The sequence below is a fragment of the Thalia democratica genome, chromosome 9, assembly GCF_965202585.1.
Source record: "Thalia democratica chromosome 9, ktThaDemo2.hap1.1, whole genome shotgun sequence".
In the NCBI taxonomy this organism is placed as follows: Eukaryota; Metazoa; Chordata; class Thaliacea; order Salpida; family Salpidae; genus Thalia; species Thalia democratica.
Window position 1 is genome coordinate 10,669,373 of NC_139173.1, and position 23,680 is coordinate 10,693,052.

The 23,680-nt window shown below is 26.7% G+C and overlaps 1 protein-coding gene across 1 annotated transcript; it reads left to right on the plus strand.

Annotated features, from left to right (window-relative positions):
• The first annotated feature begins 17,401 nt into the window (after nucleotides 1–17,401).
• LOC145844011 (uncharacterized) lies at nucleotides 17,402–21,445 on the plus strand. Its single transcript, XM_082951321.1, has 9 exons — nucleotides 17,402–17,763; nucleotides 18,010–18,151; nucleotides 18,304–18,345; nucleotides 18,489–18,527; nucleotides 18,737–18,790; nucleotides 19,602–19,954; nucleotides 20,394–20,608; nucleotides 20,853–21,062; nucleotides 21,260–21,445. Exons 1-9 carry the CDS (start codon nucleotides 17,514–17,516, stop codon nucleotides 21,299–21,301), a joined length of 1,347 nt encoding a protein of 448 aa, XP_082807447.1. The 5' UTR covers nucleotides 17,402–17,513; the 3' UTR covers nucleotides 21,302–21,445.
• Nucleotides 21,446–23,680: the final 2,235 nt, after the last annotated feature.

The following is a 23,680-nucleotide window of genomic DNA, read 5'->3' on the forward strand; positions in this document are numbered from 1 at the left end:
CTAAGATACAAAGTAATTTTAAACTGTGAATAAAGTTTGTAATTAAAAAAAATACGTTCATTTTGCAGTTTAGTTGGTAATTCAAAGTTTTAACTATATGTTTTAAAAGTTTGAATAAATGTTATGTAGAAACACGTTTTTAAGTTTTTTACTTTAAATAAAAAAGTATAGTAAGCTTTATACTATTAGTATTTCGAACATTTCATTATGAAGAACAACCATTTTTATTTCATAATTGCATCAAAATTTAAGTAACTTTTTTAAGTAGTCAAAATATTAAATATTATAGCGTAGTTAAAAGCTTTGTGTTAAATATTTTCACATTAAACAGTTTGACAATACTAAGTTTAAAAACCAACAATGATTAAAGATATATAAAAAAATGTGTGTATATTTTATATCACATAGTGATCAAATTGTAAAAAATCTAATAAATAATAATTAAAAAAATTTTGATATTGTGTTTAAAAAATAAAAACAAGTTTTGTTGAGTTACCTTTTAAACAGTAGCAAAAAATAAAGTTATATTCTTAATATTTTCTAATTTTATATTTATGAATAATATTCATCCTGATTATTAATCTTCATAAAAACGAAGCTGCAATTTACCGGTATATCAGTGCAATTAAACGTGCTAAAAGAAAATGATTTGATTTAAAAATATGACATTGTTTCAAAGGAGAGTTTAATATAATTTAAATATCATAGAAAAACTAACATAAAAATATATAGCATTTCGTAAATTATAGTATTGTTATTTTTTCAAATAATCAAAGAAATTAAAATACAAGGCCAACGAAATAAAATAATCATAAAATATTTTTTCTTTGAAATTTTTTATCTTTTTTTAGCTTCAATTTTAAGATACTAATAATGTAACTGTGAACATTTTTGTTGAATAACTTTTTACTTTTTTGATAGAATTAACTTAAATACTTTTCTCTACCTATACTTTAAAAAGTATGTATAGTTTTTTTTTCATAAAAAATGTATTAAATTAATAATTAAAATCATATGTTATAATCGTTGTTTATTTATTTAAAGTTTAAATTTTGTAGCTTCGATATAACTTGAACTTTTTTTTTTGATTTTACTTCGCATTTACTAATTATTATTTTATGTTAACTCACTACATGTATATTCAATTTTTCGTTAAACTAAAGAAATGTACTCAAATTTGATTAATCAATATTAAGTTATTGTTTATACATTTTCAACAAAAAATTGTAACAGTTAATTATAATAGTTTTGTATAGCATAAATACAACATGTTTTTTAATTAAAAAAGGTTTTTAAGCACAAAAATTTTTATGTTTGATGTTTAAGGTCAATTGTATGAAAAGTTTAAAAACTAGCTTCTATTTTTCAAAACATAATCTATAAACGTAAATTTAAACAAACATAATCTTATATGTTCTCTGCAAAGTGCCGACAACTTACTGAAAGTTATCTTTTTTGAAATACAATTTAAATAATATACTATGTGTATATAAATTTAAGAAAAGTTAATTGAGGAAAAACTTAAAAGTTTAAAAATTGAACTACCGTGTTTACAGTTTTTATACAAATATACAATAACTTATTAACTATAAATAATTAATATATAAAATCTTAAAAATTAAATTAAACTTATTAAGAAAATAACGTATTTACTTTTATAGCTTTCATTACAAAATAACAATACGTTTCGTTACAAAATTGTTTGCAAAATATACTACGCCTATATCGATTTTCAACTTATTAGATTTTTTTATCTAGTTAAACAACCTTGATTATTAGTAATATAATTATTTATTTAGTTAAGATAAATTATTATAAGTATATTATTTTTTGACTAGAAAATAAATTACTTGGTATTTTTATCATTATAATTTTTTTTAATTACTTTAAAGATAATCTTTATTATTAAACTCGAAACATTAAGTCTTGTTTTACATTAAGTTGAATAGTATAAAATAACTAAAACTTTTTTTTATCAAAAGTAGCTAATTCACATACCTAACTAACTGAAATGAATTAATGTTGTAATTAAAGCTATTTAGATAGTTTTTAATTAAAGGACTGAGAAAAAAATATATATAAATTTTCATTTAAAGTATAAAAACATAAAAGTAAGTTTATGTAGTGGATTATTTTCCAAACTAAAACTTGATCAAGGTAAAAAATATAATTTTTGTATTTTTAGAATTTATATATAAAATTCATTTTTACCCTAAGCAGTTTATGACAGTTATTTGTCTAATTAGTAACAAATTCGTTTTAAATTAAATTGATGAAATTCTTGTAATTTTTGAAAGATAAATTTCTTATTTAGACAAAAACATGTTGTGTATAAAATAGTATAAAATAGTACAACTTTGAATTAAGAAAAATATCTATAGACTTTAAAAAAGTAAATGAAAATAACTTTACGATGATCTTAGGAACAAATAAAATTTTATTGCACACGGCCAAAAAAGAAACAGACTACAAGAAAATCTAGAACAAACTAAGCGTTTGGAACGTGATGTTTCACTAGATAGCAAGTTATTTCAAACAAACTGAGCTCGCGAAAAAGACGTTACGTTACATTTAGCGGCACTTTTCCACATTGCAAAAGGGACAACTACTCGAGTCTTGGTTTTTCCTCGGTTCGCAAAAGTCGTTTCTCAATATCAATTAAACATTGATTCAGAACTGGAAGTGCTTGACGCGGTGGACAGACGGGTGAGCCGCGATTGCAGTGAAAAAAGCCAGTTTGCCAGAGACCTTTTGCTAAGAGTGAGGCTTTCTTTCTTTTAGATCATGACTTTAAAAGAGTTCTAAACAGAAATGTGTCTCTCAATAAAATCGGTGGTTATGTGGAAGTACTTACAGAGGCTTTACTAAACAATGAACGTACTAACGAAAATAAATGCCGAAAAGTTTACACTCAAACAGGTACTGCTGTTAAAGCATGTTCAGTATAGTGCACATCGGGTGCGTCGACCAGCACTGACGAACCGGAAACACCCGATAAGTTGACAGCAAAAACTTTAAGGTTTCTAAACACCTCGCTCCAACGGCACCCGAAAGACAAGTGCACAAGTCGGTTTACTGCAGAGGGCTACCTGCTGGGGGTTTCAATGGAAACGAAAGTCAGTCTAGAAGTACTTCGTCGAAAGTGGAACTTGGCAGCGGTCGGTGTCCGACGAGCGAAAGCTTTTCGGTTTGCGCCTTCGTGGACGGCGTCTTCGTCGTCGGGGAAAAAGCGGGGGCTGATTGGATTCCGTCGTTCGGTTTGGCACAAAGTACGGCGAGTGGACGGCGACAGCGTACGGGGCAAGAGCAGGGGCGGGTTGCGCCGTTTTCGGAGGAAGAGTTGTGGCTTCCGACGGATTGTGACGTCACGAACGCCGTTGAGCTTTACGGCACGTGGCTGACACGTAGGCGCCGATGCCCGGCACGATCGAAAAAAGGGATGGTCACAGTGCGGCGGAAAGGACCTGGACAGCTGAGAGTGTGCGAGGTTTTCGATTTGTCGCGCTCGAAGCGAGGCTCGGAAATTTGTATCGGTTCAATTCCGGTTGCGTTACCGACACAGCTTTTGAGGGAAGTAAATTTGTTTCCCTCGAATACTTGTCTGGGACAGCTTTGAGTTATAATAAAGAATGAATGGTCTGGAGAGGCGTTTCAAGCTGCAGAAAACATAATTAGTTTTAGTTGCACACTTGTACGTGATTTAAAATTTAAAACTATTTTGTACGCCGTGTCCTGGACATGACTTTAAACTGTATCCTGGTGTATGACTCGATAATCGAAAAGATTTTTCGTACAACAGGTCCTAAAACCAAATATTTGAGCGCTTTTTTTTTCGTTCAATAAACAATAGTACTATAACTATCAAAACATTAAGTGATTTTTTAATTGATGCCGAAGTATAGTTGATCAAAAACATTGATACTCAAAGTGTTAAATGTTCTTGTTAGTTTTACCTGATTTATAAGTAACAAATTTTTTATTTAGTATAAATAGTATATTCTAAGTATTATTGATAGTTAATTCTTTTAAGATTAAGCATATTTTATGTTCTTACGTAATATAGTTGCTCGCCTAGACCTAGATAAATTTACTGAAGAAGATTGTTTTACTTTGACTTTTTTCCATATCTTCTATAAAATAAAAATGTTTCAGACGATAGTTTTTCAAAATAACTTTTTTTTAAGTTATTACCGGGATTGTTTTAAAATAAGTTTAATAAACAGCAGACTCGTTTTTAAATTATGTAAGAGCAGATTTATTTTTAAATTCATTCACAACTGGTAGCTTGTAGCGTTATAAACTTCATAAATACAGACTTCTATACAATTGTGCAATTATAATGCAACAAAAGCTTAGTAGTTCTAATTAGAATACTTATCAACTTCAAAAACTTGCATATTTAATTCTTCTACCAAAGTCTTTTTGGCACCTAACATACCTAAAAATTAAATAATAATACAGATATTTAATTTATTAACTTCATTCCTCATTAATCTTAAGACTACAATTGCTCTTTTAAAACGGTAAAAAATAAATAGGTTTTCACTAGCAAAAAAAAATTAAGTTAAGTTCACGAATTAGATTTTTATATATTACTGTAACTACTTGAAAAAAAATTTTTAGGAAACGATTACATTATTTAACCACAAAAACATTTTGAGCTAAGTTTGATTATAGACTTAACATACATACTTTTTTTAAATTTATAATTTTTGTGGTACTGTATAATATTACATGGGTTGGAGTAACTTTCGCATGAGGGACACTTGTTCACGAAAACGTTTTTGCACGGTGTCACTTTGCACGTGTTGACCCTGACCTTAACCCTAAACTTGAACCTAACCAAAAATTTCGCCCTAACTCTAACCCTGAGCCTAACCCTGACCCTAACTCTTAAACTGTCCCTAAATCTAACTTTGACCTTAACCTTAACTCTAACGCTGATCATAACCTAACCAAACAATAACTCTGACCCTAACCCTAACCTGTCACTCGTGCAAAATTGATCCTCCGTATAATAATGACTGCTCGTGCCAAAGTGACGCCGTTCAAAAGCAACTTCGGGCAAAACATACCCGTCCCAAGTACTACATGTACAATGATTTTCCTATTGAATACGCAATAAACAAAAACGTTAAGCTTAAATGGAAATATTTCATTTCGGATTTCAAGATTTAAGTTTTTAAACATATTTATTTCAACATTAATAAAATTTCAGAAATTTTAATGGAAGAGAAAAAATTGCACAGTTTACTAATCCATTCTATAAGATATGTTTAAACATATCTATTTATTACAGAATTGACGTATTATAAGCTTTACAATGAATTTTAAAAAGTTTCTATTTATGTTCTTATTTGTCCCATAAACAGATAACAGTTTTATTCTAAAGTACTCAATTTTATTGCATAGAAATTTTAGTCGTTACTACTTTTAATGAAAATTTTAATTCTTTTTTACTATATGGTTAGTTATTTGTATGGTTATTTCTATGGTTAGTTTTTAACTGCTGAAGATCTAAACAGAAGTATTAATAAACTTTGAAAACATATACAAATGAATGATTTATTTGTCTAAAAAATATTTTAAAAGTTATATGTCATATATTAACTTTTTTGATAATTAATGTTATAAACTTCTATAAAATTAAAAAACATCAAAAATTTATCTACCTTAAATTAAATGATTCTGGAAATTCTAACTATTACCATTTTTTAAATTTTAGTTGTCAAGTTTATATTAAATTTTCTTAACAAACTAAAAAAATAAAAATATATAAAAATAACTAAATTCAAATTATAAACTTTTAAACATTATATACAATGCTATATAATATTAAGTAGAAAGAAACAATACTTTTAATTAAGTTAATTTTTTTAATAAAGGTTTCCCTTCCAATAAAAGATAACTTAGACCGAAAATGACTATTTAAGTGTGACGTTTTTTTATATAAAATAAGACTTAAAGTCATAGACCGATTTGCTTAAAAATGAAGGTCTTACATATATGTTGGTTAGTTTTAACTTTTTATAAGAAAACTATCCGATATGATGTAAAATTGCACTTAATACTGTAGTCGTAGTGTATGTAATGTTTTGTCATAAAAAAAGTAAAATATGCTCTTATTTCCAAAAATTATGTGTTTGAACGAAAAAATTATACAGCTTAATTGAAATGATATAGTTACATTAAACCTACATATTTAGTATAAAAAAGTATTACCCATTGCAACTTAGTACAAGGCTGGAGTGCCAAGCTTCATTAACCCAGTACTCAACATACACACAGCTAAGCTAAAAATAACGTTTCTTTAATACTATTTTGATGTACTTATCAAAAGTTCTTAAAATAAAATAAGACTATTTGTTTAAGTTTTCACTAATTTCAGTAGTCTTAAAAGAAAGAAAACAGGAAAAAAGGTGGGCGATGTTCACAGCATAAAATTGTTATGTGTAAGTTTAACTATCTTAGATATAATTCTTTTATAATAATATAAAAAAGCATGTAGGTTTGAATTATAAACTTTTATTAGCTGGTTATCGAACATATTTGTTTTATTTATCAACTCTTTTGTATTCAACTTATAAATTTGAACTTCTTAAAATATTAAATTTATTCATTTAAACCTTAGGGTAAAGGAACAGCTATTTAATAACAATAAAATTATTAAGTTAAGATGAACCGCTATTTCAAACATTTATTCGCTATAAACACGTTTTCGTAAAAAATTTAACGAAGCCTACAATTCTTGTTTAATTTAGAAAAAAAAAACATTTTAAACTTTTTGTCTTGCTTTTGTCGATATTGAATTTTTGGTTCAGATTAATTGAAAACATCAAAATAATTTACTTTTCTGTTTGGCAATTTTGTTTTAATTCTGCTTTGTAGGATTCTTATATTAAGCTTAAATAACTATATTTAAGGTAGATCTTCTTGTCGTTAACCTAGCTAGAATTTTTATAACGCAAGTAAAGTTAATAAATTAGTTCTTTAAAATTTAGTATTCATATTAAAAAAATTCATACTACAGTCCAGAGACGTAGCTATCTCGAAAAAGTTACGAATCTGCAAAAAATTAAAACATCTGAAATGACGCGTGATACTGTCAGAGCAATTTAAACTACTTAAATTCATATAATATCAAAAGTGTTTTTATTGCGACTTAAGTTTATATATCTATTTTTACATTTACATTAACTTTATAAAAAACACTTTTTACGGACTTTTGCTTATAGTACTTAATATAATATAAAAAAAAATTGTTGTTGTTATTCCTTTTATACTTACGTCGTTTAAATTCTATCTAATAAAGTATAAAATAAATATATCAATATAAGTCTTAATTTAGTCGTACTGAAACAAAAAGAAAACAAAAAGATATTCATTTTCGTAAATTATATCAACTCAACTAAAATTTTTAAGAAGATTAACTATACGAAATTTAAGCACCTAGGGACTTGTTTTATATTCTTCACAAGACTTTTCCTTCTAGAAGATACATGATTTTTTTTTTGTAAAGTTAGATTTGCGAGCTACTTGTATGCAACTGAATTTTATTTGGTTGAATGTCGGATTGAATTAAACGGCTAAAAATTGAACTTTAATAAACAAAAGACTAGAGATAATACTGGTTTCTCGAAAAAGGACCTACGAAAATAGACCAACGATATTTTTTTTATCATGTTAACACAGTGTAAAATTGATTTTTCAATTTATACTTTTTATACTATTAAAACAGTTCAATAAAATTCATTATAAAGCTGTTACTTTAATTCCTAAAATTTAACTTTTTATAAAAGTTGAACAGCCGTATAGCTTGGAAAAATAAATTTAAAAAATAATTTTTCAAACTAGTTAAAAACGTCATTTTTCTAAAATAATATTGTATCTTTTATTTTTATATAAAAAAAATCGTCTAATATAACTAAACGCGTTAAAATACTTAAAATTAATTTTGTAATCATCGTTTACCTTTCTTTAAAGAAAATAGATTTATTTTTACCTTAAGTCTTTATTTTTTGTTAGTCAAGTAGTGTTTTCTACGACAATACTCTATTTACAAAAACTTTTTAATTAAAAAACTATGTATAGATAGACTATTGTTTTCTTCAAGTTTTTAATTTATGTACTTATTTTTTTAGGTTGGTTGTATGAATATTAATGGAGCTTTACTTTTTATTGTCCTGAATAACGACGTTAAACTGTATCCAAGTGGCGACGACTCGATAACTAAAAGGTTTCATTGTACACCATGTCTTCGGGTCAAATAGGCAAATAAATAAACAAACAAACTATTAAGATTACTTAAATAATTTTCTGGGTAATTAAGAAATATTAGTACATCATAGAAAATATACAACTTTTTGAAGTGCTACAAATTCTTAAAACATCTTTTAATAAAACTTTAACTTTTTTGTCGAAATGTAGTGCTGTAATATTATTTAAACGGAAGTAGTCAATTTAAACTTAGTTTGCAACTAATGCCATAATACTCAGCTTTAAACATTTATTTAAATGGTTTAAGTATTCTTTTTTGCTTAAGTCAACAAATGTTTAGAAAAAAAACTTTTATTTAAGCTAACTGCATTACATAGACATGTTTCTTTAAATCTTAATTACAACTTGGAATTTAGACAATTTTTTATACTTTATGTTGTTTATTTAAAACTACACTTTTTTCTATAATTTGCAAATTTATTATAGAGTTGACTCTTGCAAAAATCAGTATTTGTATGGTAAAGTAGTGTTTATTGTTTAAATTTAAGTAATAAAAAACAGTTTAATAAAAAGCAAATAATAATTTTTGCCTTCAGAGTATGGTTGAATATTGTTTTTACTTAATGTATGTTGTTTTTATCAATTAATTTCTAAGGTATTTAATATTGTTTTTGTTAACAAGTTCATAGTAAATAAGGTATTCAGTTGATATGATACTGTAGCAATTAACTTTGTCGTCAAAATTATTCAAGCACAATGCCTTTATTAAAAAAAAGCGAACATTTTTAAATAAACGTAGTTCTTTATTTCTAGCTTATGGAAACTAGAGTTGTCAGAACTCAGAAGAAAATTTAAAAAAATTCTGAATACTGAAAAATAAGTTTCTTTTGTTTTAACTTACAATTTTAAGCTCGAGTATTTGTGAAGCATTTACTCATTTAAATTAAGCAAATATAATGGTAATTATAGAAATAGATAAAATAAAACATCTATAAAAAATATAAATGCAGACTTACTACTTACTAGAGTTGTTAAAACTTGTGCTTAAGTGCAAAAAGTTTATTTTAATTTGATCATTTTGTTTTACTTTCTCTAACGTTTAAATATTTTGAAAGTTGTAAAATATGATATAAATGAAAATATTTTCTTAAGTAAATACTTTATATATCTTTAATAAAATTATAGAATGTTTAGTTGAACCTATTTTAGATGAAGTTTTTATCACTGTTTTCCTGATAAACTAAAGTTTATAAAGCCAAGTTGTACAAAGCCAAAATGTTTGCTCCATTTTTGACTACTGGTAAAAGAGTTTAAAGCACTGTGAGTGTTTAGAAATTTTTTAGGGGTACAGTGTTAACATGGTTAAATTCACATCTATTTTTAGCTGCATTAAAAGGCAGCCCATTGATGTTGACCCAGAAATAAAGCCTTTTTTTGATCCACCTTTACAAACCCAAAGACATTTAAAGGTCTTACAGCTTGTTAGAGAAATGAAGCCAATTAAGGTTATGTTTTAAAGTGTAATTGGATATTTGTTAAGTCTAATAATGATATAAATTTTATAATATTATGGTAAAATGTTTTTAAAAAAATTAAGAATAGTTTTTTTTTTAAATCTCATCTTGTTTAGTTGTATTTTAAAGTAACAATATATGTTTTTGAATAGTGTAATCATTGATATTAGCCTACTGTTTTATCCACCTAAATTTACTCTTAGAATATTAAATATTTGTAAGATTTATATTGTCTATGGAAAAATAAACTTGGAGCTACTCTTAGCTAGATGTCACAACTTAAAAATTATTTTATTACAGCCTGCATCCAATCAAACAATTACTTGTTTTTTGCTGATTTAAATTTTTAAGCCAGATAATAAGATAATGTATTGTAAAAACTTATGTGTTTAAGATTTGGGAATGTATTTGAGTTATTTTAATTTAAAAATAAAATAAATTAACCAGAATTTAATGTAAAGCTTATTTTAGTACTGATTTATGCCTTCCACAGCCCCATATAAATAGAACTAATATACAGGGTTGCCACTTTACCTGAAAACCTGGAATTTTAACAATTTTCTTATGTTCAGTATTAAGATTTCAACTTGACTCAAAAATTTATCAATTAATTAAAAGTTTTTGCCATCATCAAATTTTTTTTATTAAAAAACATTTTAAGTAGCTTTACAGTATCTTTTTAATGTTTTTATATACTTATTTACACAAGTTTATACCTTAAACTTAACTTTAAACTAAAAATAGACCCAAAAATGTGTATATTTAAATGCCTGGATGAAATATGAAAAACTTGGAAAAATTTGTAAAAACTATTGGCAGCCCTGTAATATACCTCTGACCAAAAATAGTATATTTAAACTGTTAATTTACCATATTAGCTGAAACCACTTAACCTAGAAACCTGGAATTTAAACAATTTTCACATGTCAGTAGTAAGATTTCAACTTGACTCGAAAAATCTATTGTTTAAATAAAAGTTTTTGCCATCATCAAATTTTTTTTATTAAAAAAACATGTTATAAGTAGCTTAACACTATCTTTTTAATGTTTTTATATACTATTTAACACAGTTTCTTACCTTAAACTTATCTTAACTAAAAATAGACCCAAAAATGTGTATATTTAAAAGCCTGGATGAAATATGGAAAACTTAAAAAAAATTTGTTTTTAAATAATTGGCAGCCCTGTAATATACCTCTGACCAAAAATAGTATATTCAAATTGTTAATTTACCATATAAGCTGAAACTTATGGTGCGTGTGATAAATTCTGTTTCTATAAAATTTTATCAGGGTTGCCAAAAATCTTAACTTCGTAGAAAAACCTTGAATTTGACTATTTAGGCTAAAGCACCTTGAAAACCTGGAATTTGGAAAAAGATTGTTAAAAACCTGTAAATTAAAATATCACTAAACTTTTGAACAGTAAGAAAACTGGATTTTAATTTATACAATATCAATGTCACACCAAAAATATTAAACATATTTTTTTAGACTAATAAACACATTTAAAACAGCTTTATAGTATCTTTTAAATGTTGTTATACTCATTAGCACAGTTTTTGACCTCAAAAATTAACTTTTAACTAAAAATAAACATGAAAATGTGTACATAAATAAACCTGAATTTTTTTTCAAAAGCCAATGGCCACCCTAAAAATATACTCTTAATATATGTATTTTTATTTTTACATGTTTTTTATACTAAGAATACTTGTTTCAATGAACTGGAACTATGATTAATATAAAAAAGCAAAGTTAAGGTCAAGTTAAGGTTTAAGTACAGTAAAGAAATATATGTTGAAGTTACAAAAATTTTCAAGCAGTAATTAGTGAGCTTAAAACTGATTACTATTTCTAGGTTATCTATAAAATTTTACATTACTATTAGTTGTATAACCTTATTATGTGCAATAATACTGACTATTTAATTTATTGTATTACAAAAAAAAGTTTGATATAAAAAAAAAATCTTAAGAGATGTTCATTATGGGCAATTTGATGGTGTCTGAATGGCATCAAAACCATTCAAAATACCTAAAATGTAATTGTATTTTATGTTAGACTATATGCAGTAGATTAAAATTGAAAAAAAGTACACATGTAAGTGTGAGAAACAACTGCTCTAGTTTATGCTGCTCTGAACTACCTATCATCATGTGCTGCTGATAGTTTACTTGGTAAAAGTGTGTTAAATTTAGCTTTAAAAAAATGCAAATATTTAAGTTTTGTTTTAAACACCTTTATTTGAATTCTACATAATTTTTATGTGCATTGTAAGTAAAACCTTGTTAAATTAAAATAGACATGATTGTTATTAACCTTTTTTTTTTGAAAAATGTTTAATAAAAGAGTTTATATTTTTTATTTAATTTTTTTTAAATATTCTGTATTAGGTTAGGTAAGCAATAAAAAAATTCAAATACCACTTTATTACTTTAAAAAATATTTTGTAGGTCCATGATCAATTTTTTATTTATAGTAAATTCATATTAAATCTTTTTTTATCATAATAATTCTTATGAATAGTTGAAGATTCGTATAATTCTGATAATTTTAGTTAATTTTTTTGTAATTTTTTTTACTTAATTTTAAAACCTATGAAATATCTAAATCCACAAAGTTTCTTGAACAAAGTTTTTCTGCTGTTTGTTAATTTAATTGATTGAAGCAGTTAAAATTATTTTTCTGTGAAAAGTTTTGATCATTCTATATCAAAGTAATTGAAGACTTATTTAAAGGTAAAAGTTTAAAATTATCAAGTTTTAAAACTTCACTATAAACACAGTTAATAAGTTGTAGACTAGATTATTGTAACTTAGATACCAACTTTTTATTACAAATATTGATATTAGAGTTATGGCTATATTTCATAGTTTTTGTATTGAATTTTTTCAGTGTCTCTAAATTCTTTTATATTTTTGAATTTACTTAAATTATATAATTTGTGGTTTTTCAGTGCTAATTTAGAGGAATATTTTTACTATATCAAAACTCTGTAATGTTTATATGAACACGTAAAGATAATATTGATAATGTCATGACCATCACAACTTAGAATTTTAAAATTTTATTATTGAAAGAAAAGTAAAAAAAAAAACAATTTTTTTTAGATTGTTTTAATTACTAAGATTGAATTAAAATGACTTTGATTATAATTTTAATGACAAATCTTTTTAATTAGTGTAGTATTAACTGTACCATAACCTTATCTATCTTGTGTTAGAATATCATTGTACATGTGACTGTAATAACTTAAATTAAACTGTTTTAGTTAGTTGACTTTGGGTGCAACAAAATGGAGTTGATTAACTTACTAAGGCAAGAAACTACTTTTATTGAGGAGCTAATTGGTGTTGATTGTGACTCAGAAGTGCTTACTTCTAATATTAAGAAGTTTCAAATACGTGCTTTTGATCACTTGAATGCCAGAAATAAACCTCTAAAAATTTCTTGCTATCAAGTTGGTAATTTATTTTTAAGAATATTTGATGTATTTGGTGGCTGTATTTTAACACTAGTGCTCATAATTACAGTTTTTCATACTGATTTATTTTGTTGTTTAACTTATGTTTATTTATCAAAAAGTTAAAATTAAATTTCTTCAATAAGTTTAGACCAATATCTAATTTATGAAATACTAATTAAAAGCTTCTTTAAATGTTCTTTACTCTAATGTTCAATTAAAAGCTTCTTCAAAGATATTGTTCAGCAAATAAAAAACTTTCATTAATAAAATTAGGTTGTCTTGTATGAGTGTTAAAATACAACTAGTGCCTTAAATGTATTGACAAATTTTGTATCTATATATATTGACAGCAGACTCTTACAGTAAACCTTAATAAAAAATCTAGTCTTATGATCTACTTATACAGGGCTGCCAAAAAACCTGGAATCCTGGAAAAACCAGGAATTTGACAATTTAGGCTAAAAATCCTGGAATTTGAGAAATTAAAAAAAAAAAAACCTGAAATTTTAAATAATTTTTACATGTTAATCAGGAAGATTTTGATTTGACTCAAAAAATTTTTCACATACATATTTTTTTGTGTTCATCAAGTATTTTTTTTATTTAACAATACATTTAAAGAAGCTTTAAGATATCTTTTTAATGTTGTTTTGCTATTGAACACAGCTTTTTACCTTAAACTAAATTTTAAACTAAAAATAAAATCTAAAAAGTGTAATTTTAGAAACAAAATAAATTTTGAAAACCTGGAAAAAATTTGCAAAAAACATTTGGCAATCCTGCTCATAGGTTTCTCATGTATTAAAAGACTATTTTTGATATTAATTTAGGTTAGTTACATTAAAAAGGATGTATTAAAAAAAAGATTAAAAGTGGTGTTAAAACAATGTTTTTTATTAATGATTTTAGCACTTAATACAGTATAAAAAATTAACCAATTATTTTAATACTTATTAAATATTTAAATATGGTTTAACCAAGATGTTACTAAAGTTATTAAGTTTTTGTTTAAAAAAATTGTTTTGGATAAAGTTTGTTAGATTATATATCATTTATCACTATATCTACAAATAAATTTAATGCTAATAAATGTTTAACAACAATTTTAAATTAGATTTTTTATGTAGAGTTACTAGTTACAGGGTTTTAGCTTCCTCACACATTTTTAGAAAATCCTAAATAATCATAAATTTTAACTTGAATTTAGGAGACCAAAATAAAAATAATTTTTAGTTTTAGGAAGTTGATTAATGAAGTAAGTAACTTTATGGGATAATTAAATTATTCTCATGTTTATCATTCTCATTAAATTATTCTCATGTACTGCTCTTTGAAATGTCATTGTGTTTGAGGCAAAAAACTTTCTTATGGATTTGAAAACTCAGGATGCCTCAGGATAGTTCTTGGTCACTTAAAAATATTTTTTTTTCACTCAAAAACAGACAACACTGCCAGGGTTGCTACACACTCAAGATACTCAGGATATTTTAAATTATTTTCTAAACTCACTAACTCAGTACAGTTTTGTTTTTTAAATAAATCAAGATAGTTTTATTATAAAAAAAAATCAGAACATTTTCTTATAGATTTTAAATGGGGTTTAGTGCAGTTAGTATTAATAATATGTTATTTTATAAATAATTTTGTTATAGAACTTGGTTTTTATTAATTTTGAAAATTCAAAAACATCATTTTTTAGGATTTGAAAAAACACAGGGTGACTCAAGACAGTAAGGCTACTCAGGAATGTTTTTGGTAATTCATGACAGTTTTTTTGACTTAAAAAGTGGCAACTCTGTTAATTAGCTTTAGGTGAAAGCATGTGTAAATATCAGTCAAAAAGGTTTTAGTAAAGACTTTTTTCAATCACTAACAGAATTTGATTACTTGTTAAAAAGTTTTTTAGGCAAGTTCATAGTTAAAACCCTGTAATTAGGATTTAAGTACAGTCAATAGTAAGTATAGTCATGCTTTATTTTAAACACTTCATAAATTAGGATTATTTATTTTAGAGATTATTTCTTTCAGGGATCAGTAGCAGACAGAGATTCAAGGTTGTCAGAAGTAGAAGTAGTAACTTTAATTGAGTTAATTGAGCATTTGGAAAGTGAAGTACTTGAACAGTTTCCTATAAATGTTTTTGGTTCCATTAAGCCAAAACATGTAATTATATCAACCCCAAACGTAGAGTTCAATGTTTTATTTAAAAACACAAAAAAGTTTAGGCACTGGGATCATAAGTTTGAATGGACCAGAAATCAATTTAAGGCATGGTGTGATAAAATTTGTAATAAATTTGGTTATGAGGTTTGTTTTACTGGTGTAGGAACTCCTCCAAATACTAAATTAAAAGTAGGGTACTGCAGTCAATTTGCGGTTTTTACAAGATTGGTACATTCTAATGATGCAGTTTCAGAAAGCCATTTAAACTACACACTTTTAAAAGAAATAGATTATCCTCATATTAAATTTAAAAACCTATTAGCTCAAATTATTAATACAGCAAACAACGTTGCCAACCAAAATTCAGAGTTTTTTATTAACAAACAAACAGAGTTAATTAGAAAACAAAATATTAAGAGTAGAACATTTGGAAGATCTTTAATGTTTGCATATCCTCACAAATGCATGTCTAAATTTTTTGACACCTATTGTAGCAGTGATCAGTTTGAAGACGCTGATAGTTCTAGTCTTGATCGAAATGCTGAGTCCTATAATCAGTATGGCCACTTGAAAGAAAATGTCTTAGTTTTGCCAGATAAAAGAGAATCAGAACATGCTTTATATCCATTTAATAAAGCAAAGGAAACTCCAGGTAATGCTGAACAGTTTAATGACAGCAGTCAAGATAAAACATTTTTTACAGAAACTTTACAATCACATCCACTAAACTTTCCTCATTTAAGTTTATTTGAAGTTTCTGTATATAACAATGAATTAGTAACCATATGCCTTAGTAGAATAGAGATAATTAAAGAAGCTATAGACCAAACTTTTAACTACCTATTAGTAGATGGAGATTATTTATACATTACATTAGCTTATTTTAATCACCTCAAAGAAAAGTATCACTATCCTTATCAAAAAGACTTCAATAATGCTTATTTAAGGTAATTTTTTTTTGTTTTTATAGTTTTTGAATTACTAAGTACAAAGAGCCATTTTACTTAAAGTAAATGAATTATAGCAGTTTTATGAAAGCTTTAAAGTAATTTGTTTTAATTTAAATAATTAGCATTTTTTTATTTATTTTAGTGTTGAGTTCTCTACAAATTTCATAGCTAGTTTTTTACATACAAGTACCATCTGACATAAGTACAATACACTGAAATTTTATTTACTTTTTTAAAATTTTAAACTAATTTTTAAATATTTTTTTTTGGAAAACTAAAAGATTTTTTAGACAACTCTAATTTTTCAAAGCTGATAACATTTCTATGTTAATTAGGTGGTAAATGAAGTTTTATAAAAGTTTTATGTTGAAATTTTAAAAGTTTTGTTTTATTTTTATTCGATTGGATTTTTAAATATTTTATCACAGGAAATATTTAAGTGACTTGAGTTCCTTTGTAAGTTTTGACAAAGATGTTGCAGTGTTTAAAATTATGAAAGAAACTGTTGATAGTGAAAGGTTAGTGTCCTAGTACTAAATATATTGTTTTTTGTTAAATTTTTGTCCAAGTATCTTGTTTTTTTCTTGCTAAAGGTCTAGTATAAATTTTAAAAATGTGCAGTTTTATTTGTAGTATGGCAGTTTTTTCTTGTTTACTGATATTGAATATTTATGAAGTATGTTAAGAAATTTTTATCAACAGTTCTTCTGAATCTGAGTATAATGAAGATAAATCAGTTCCTATTCATAATTTGGCTGCTGGAGATTCTTGCAGTTTTTATGAAGAACTATGGAATTAAAATTTATAATTTTGTTTGTGATTTCTATATGCTATTTTTATTTTATTGTGAAATATGTCATTTAATTGCACACTGTCTGTATGATGCTAGTTTTGAATAATATTGTCAAATTAGCTTAAATAAAAAGGTTTTGAATTGATATTTATTTACAGTAAGTATTCAATTGTTTTTCAATTACAATTTGGTAAGATTTTAGTTCTGAAACTATTTTATTATGTTTAAAGTAGTATTCAGTACAAAAAGATGTTTTTTCGTTGAATTTATTCATAAAAATTATTTTGAGAAATTTAAAGCAATCATTTTTTTAATATTTCCTTTCAATACTTCAACGAAATACAAAATTTATTTTACAAAAACTCAAACAAAAATTATTTCCAGTCTTAATTAAACACAAACATAAAAATGGTGACGCCTCAAGTAGACGGCCAGCAGATGGAAGCGCCTCAGGGCGAGGAAGTGTACAACTGCGAGGTGACAAACAAGTACGTGATGGGAGGCGAGTCCGAAGAGGAGATGGACCCCCTGGAGTACCTGAAGATGGTTGAGGAGAGAACTAAGATGGAGAAGGCTGCCAAGAAGAAGCAGAAGGAGAGGGAGCAGAAGGAGAAGAAAAATAAGTTGATGAACCCTCCCAAGAAGAATGCCAAGAAGGGTTTGTGAATTAAATATATTTTTAGTGTAGGTTTTTTTTTAATCTTTGCAGTTTTTATGGTTAATTTGTTAGATGTAAACAAAAATATTATATGTTTTAGTTGTAGATTCATGTTTAATACTTTTTGTAAACAAATCAGCTCTTGGGTAAAATTTTTATTTTACATATCAACAGAAAAAGTAATAAATTATTAATTAGTAATGTATTTTGGTATTTATTTCAACAATATATAATAATTTCTTACAGACGCTGACAACAAGCGCGGTGATGAAGCCAACCAGAATGGAGAAAGGAGGCCCAACAGGTATAACAACAACAACAGGGGTGGACCCAGGAACAACAACAGAAGGTACAACAATGAAGATGGCCAAGGCGAAAGACGCCCAAGGTAAACTTTCATGTTTAATTTCATGAAAATTATTTCAGTTTCCTATTTTTAATTACAAAAGAATTATATGCAATCATCTATACTTTTTATGAATAAAGTTTTTTTTGCACGTTACCAAAGTTTTAACTTGTCTTAATTTATTTTTCTAATAGGAGGTACAACAATGAAGATGGCGAAGGAGAACGCCGCCCAAGGTAATTAATTTTTTATTAATATATATTGCACTTCATTTCACCAAAAATATTCCAGTCTCTAGTATTTTAAGAATACAAAACTATAAACACCAATACTTTATTTATATAACCAAAATAGAAGTTTTATTTTTATTTTACAACAGGAGGTACAACAATGAGAATGGTGAAGAACGTCGCCCAAGGTAAATATTATTTAGTTTGATATGCTGATAAGTTTTTATTATAAATAAACGTAAAAGTTATAATTCTTTTTTGTGTTGTTCTACACAAAATTATGTAGCTCTCATTCTAATTTATTAAAGTTTTTAACTTGAAATAGCTAATAAAAAAAGACAGCACGTGTCTTAGTTTAGTTTTTAATCTGCAGTAGCTAAATATTTTTATATTTTAGGAACAACTACAACAACGACCGTCCCAGAAGAAACTGGCAAGACCGCAGACCAAGGTAATTTATTTTGCACTTGTAGAACATTTATTTATTTTGTATCACACTTTTTTTAAGTATTTTATAATAAAGTTAGTTCAATATTTAAATTTTTGATTTTAGAGTTTTGTTATATTTTAAGCATTTATAAATTCTCTAAGAGTCTAAGTTAACCAAAAACAATAGGATTGCGGCTTTATTTAAAACTTAGCTACTTGAAATCTTTTTACTGAACCTAAGGATTTTGTTTTAAGTGATTTTAACTCAATTTTGAAGATTTTATTTGTTGTCAAGCTTCTCTTACAAGTAATTTTTGTTAGTTGGTGTCAATTATTTAGTTTTTATTGTTTATTCAAACTGGTTAACTTTGTTCGACTTTTCAGACTATATTTTAAGAATAACTTTTTCAACCATCCATAAACTTCTTTAAAGAGTCTCAACTATACAGAAAGAGTTTTACATATTTCAACCTCAAAAATGTTTTTAAATTTGAATGACTTTCAAGTGTAATTCCAGGATTTTGTTTGTATGTATATATTAAAGTAAAAAATAAAAATAGAGCTTTATCTTCCAAACAACGTTTAAGTTTAAATGTATATAATTTCTAGGAACACCTTTTATACAATATCTTTTTACTCTAATCATGCTCAAATTAAATGTCCCATTATTGTCTCCTGAATTGTATTAACAGGTTTTTCATAAACTTGTAAAATTTTAGTAATGTCACAAGCATTTATGTATTCACTCATACCAAACACACTAAGACCAAAAACCTAATGATTTTTTACACCCGTAAATTTAGAGTTGATCACAACAAATTAATTAATAACAGGGACGGTGAGCAGGCCGAAGGTGAAGTGGCCGAAGGACAGGAGAAGCGCGCTTACAGGCCGAGAAGGTACAACAACGGCGACAGGAGGCCGAGGTACCAGGACAGGAACCAGGAAGAAGGCCAGGAGGGACAGGAAGGCGCCCCGAGGAGGTACAACAACAACAACCGTCGCAACAACGGGTACAGGAGGTACCAGAACAAGCAGGAGAACAACGAGGTGAACTGGGACGCTGCTGCCGAAGAGGAGAAGAAGCAGGAAGCACCAGCGAAGGTGGAAGGTGAAAATGTTGATGAAGCTGCCGCACCCGCTGCCGAAGGCAACGTTGAGAAGGACGAATCCGAAGCAAAGGAAGGTTAACATTATTAATTAATTTGCACTTTTTTAACATTATTGATTAATTTGCACTTTTAGATCAAACTAAACATTAATTTTATTTCAGTTAGACTATTCTGGTTGTTGCAAAAACATCATGTAGTATTTTGCTGCTTGAGTGCCAAATTTAAAAACATCTTGTAAATATTTTGTATATCTATTCATCTAATTTGTATTTGTTAAATATTGTGCTTTTATTATGTTCCTACTTTGATTAAACGTGAAAGTAAACAAAATATTTATACCAGTTACTTTTAAACACTTAGCAAGTTTTAATATAGATAATTTATTTGTTGTAAAAACTCTTCTTTTAAGCATAAGTGAAAACAAATGCATTTCGACTTCAATTAATTTATGTTAAATAAGAAAGCAATAATTTTTCAAAATTTCTTTTATAAAAGTTTACAATTGTTGTTCAGAACCAAAAGCCGAGGAGAAGGTTGAAGAGGAGAAGGAGGAGCCCGTGTACACCTTGGAGGAGTACAAGAAGATGCAGGGCGAGAAGAAGAAGCACCAGTTCGAGGTGAGGAAGCCGAATGAGGGAGTGGAGAACGAGAAGTGGAACAACATGAAGAAGTTGGAGAAGGTGAAGATTGAGAGCGACGAGGAAGAAGAGGAGGAAGTTGAAGTGCAGGTTTGTGATTGAACAATTGAAAAGTATTAATTACAATAATTAAACAGTAATTATTATTTTTAGTTTGTATTTTGTAATTTCTTAATGATGATATATATATTCATTTGTGTTTGATGCTTGAAAACTTTTTTTGTAATTTTTTTGAATTGATGAAAACAAAATAATAATTTTTTAGTTTGTAGTATTTGCATAAGTACTAAAGTAGAAGATAAATATTTGCAAGATCAACTTAAAAATGTCACAGAACGTGCAAGGCAACAAGAAGGACATCAGCAAGAACTTCAGGTTCAGGTTCGAGAACCCGGCCAAGAGGGGAGGCTTCAGGAAGGACCAGGGTGACAACCGTGAAGGTGGTAGGGGCAAGTACCCCCCACGTAACCGTGACAACCGCGGGTTCGGGGGCAGGGGCCGCAACAACTACAACGGCCAGAAGAGGAACAACCAGCCCAAGAAGGTTTGTTGGTTATTACCATTAAAAATGTTTGAAAATTATTCAAATAACTTCTTACTTAGCAATTGCTGTGAGCAGCACTAATATACATAACCACACTTTATTTTCTTAAGACTTAAAATGAGGGCATAATACAAAAAAATTAAAATAAACCATTGGACTTGATTTTCATTGTTTAAAACAGAATTTGTTTTTCAAAGGTCATGCTGAACAGTGAAGCCGAGTTCCCAGCCCTTGGATGAGTCGTCCGCCAGAGACGTAAAAACATACCGACCCTGGATGCGTTCCCGGTCGATGACATTCACATTTGTGTGGATGAAAAATTAGATTGTTTTGTGTTATAGTTAAATTATTGATTTGTGAATTTTTATCGCTTTTAAATAAAAGAAAAAAAAAAAAAAACTAACATTTCACGTTGACTAGTTATTCGCAACCGTAGTTTAATAATTGTTTGGACATTTTGTTCGTTTTACATTTGTCTTTTAATATTAAATAAGCAAAAGCAAAATTTCTATTTAAATGTGATAAGTACAAACTAGTTTTTAATCGGCTTATGTTTACTAATCATTCGAAATTTAATAATCCGAAGATTACATTGTGAAAATCTGCGTTTTTTTCAAAGTCTTAGTTTGTAGTAATCAGTGATCTACAGCTTACCATCAAAAATGCCCCTCACGTGATAAAAATCAGTTAATACAAAACATGCAATTTCAAGTTTTTTATAATAGTTTATAAACTTGTTTTTTGGCTTGTATGTTCACTGTTACTTTTTTCACATTTGCTCTACTATTATTTTAGAAATGTGGAAGGTGTCCCATTTTTTCAACTTGGCCCACTTGGAGATATCTCAGTATATTTATCCCTTGCTCCATAAAATATTGCCAACCCCTGCTTTGTTTTAAACTAGTTGTCGGCCAACTGCGGCCCATGATGTTTTTACAGCTAATTTTTTTTAGGTATAAAATAGGTCATTGAGGTAAAAATCTTACAATTATTTATTATACTGCTTTCTAAATCACTTCTTGACTTGATATTAACCTTTGATGGGTAATCTAAATTATTTTAGTTACTGTGACCCAATAAAAACTAATAACGTTCATAGTGTGACCCGCTATTGATCTAAAGCTGCGACCCCTGGGATAAATTGTTTCTTATCTTAAACTATATTTGTTTCATTAAATCGGCTGGTCAGTTTTAATAACAAGCTCAATAGTTTGTAATTGGGACGAAAATATAACTTTTTCATGAGTATTTTTAAATTTATTTTTAAAATTACTCAACTGAAGTAAAAATACAAATCAATTACTTTTTAAAGTAAATTTAAGCATTAAAACCGATTACCTGATTTTTATTATTTCAGTAACTGAAATAATATTTTTAAAAATGATTTTGTTTAAACATGATTGTAGTTATTTAATGCATATTTTATTGCATTAAATTCAACTTAAGTTCTTGAAATTTACTCAAACTAAATAATTTGGATAAAAATTTTTTGGTTCTTGGTTTATTGACAAGAATTGGATTTATATAAACTTCAAAGCCATGTTTAAACTATCAACAAGCGTATTTTCTGACCAACAAACAACACTAGAGTTTTATAATACTAGTTTAGTATCCGCACAGTTAAAATATAAAACTTTGAATTAGGCTGACAAGTATTTTTGGCATTTTTATATACCACAAAAATGTTTCATTTTTGTTTTGAAATTTTTGTATATCGAAGTTATGTGGCTCAAGTAAACTGAAATTGTTAATATTTTTTATCTTACATAACATAAAAACTTTCAAGTTTCCTTTTATTTCTATAACTATGTGGGAGTTGAAACAAATAAACTTTTTACACGTTATTATTCTTAATTTACAATTGAAAAACAAAACGGTTACGCTAGATAACTTTACAATTACTATTTGTTGTAATACTCCCTTACTATTTTTATTAAAGAATGCCAAGAAAGGCCCGTATAAAAATACTTTTTTTTTATTACTAGTCAAAAATTTTTTAAGCGATTTAGTTTTCTCTTAATCGTATGAACTTTCAATTTATTTCATATAATATAAATAACTTAGCTTCTTTTTATTCACAGACTTTTTTAAGATTAAATAAATTTTTAAAATAAACTGATCAATAAATGTCTATAACTAAACCACCACGGAAAAATAAAATATTAGTAATATTTTTAATTGAGTAAGCAAAATGTTGCATTTTTAAAAATTAATTAAAAAGTAAAATCAGTGTATATGTGGTCTGCAAAACTGAAGTATCTGTATAATTTTAAAAATAGAATAATTTTAGCATAAAGCGTAAGTATCTTAAATAAAAAAAAAATCATAAGTTTTAACCAAGAACTTACTAAAAATGAAATTTGTATAAAACAAAAACTTTTTGGCTGAGAGTAATGACTAAGTTATAATATCATTTTTCATGCAGAGTAAAACTCTTACCTAAGTTGTCGTAACTAATTTAGATAAAAATATTTTTTTTAAAGTTTAGTGTTACTAAAATTCGTGTATAAAATTAAGGAATTTAAAATACTTCTTTTTTATATGTTTCTGTTAAAAGTAAGTAGATAAAAATTACTGATTAGTTTAAAATAACAGACAATTTACTAAAATAAGTTACA

Excerpts from the sequence above, each read along its gene's own strand:
- LOC145844011 (XM_082951321.1), top strand. The coding sequence starts at position 17,514 with ATGGTGACGCCTCAAGTAGACGGCCAGCAGATGGAAGCGCCTCAGGGC. Across the intron at positions 18,152-18,303 it reads CAAGGCGAAAGACGCCCAAG|GAGGTACAACAATGAAGATG; the intron begins GTAAACTTTCAT and ends TTTTTCTAATAG. Across the intron at positions 19,955-20,393 it reads CGAATCCGAAGCAAAGGAAG|AACCAAAAGCCGAGGAGAAG; the intron begins GTTAACATTATT and ends ATTGTTGTTCAG.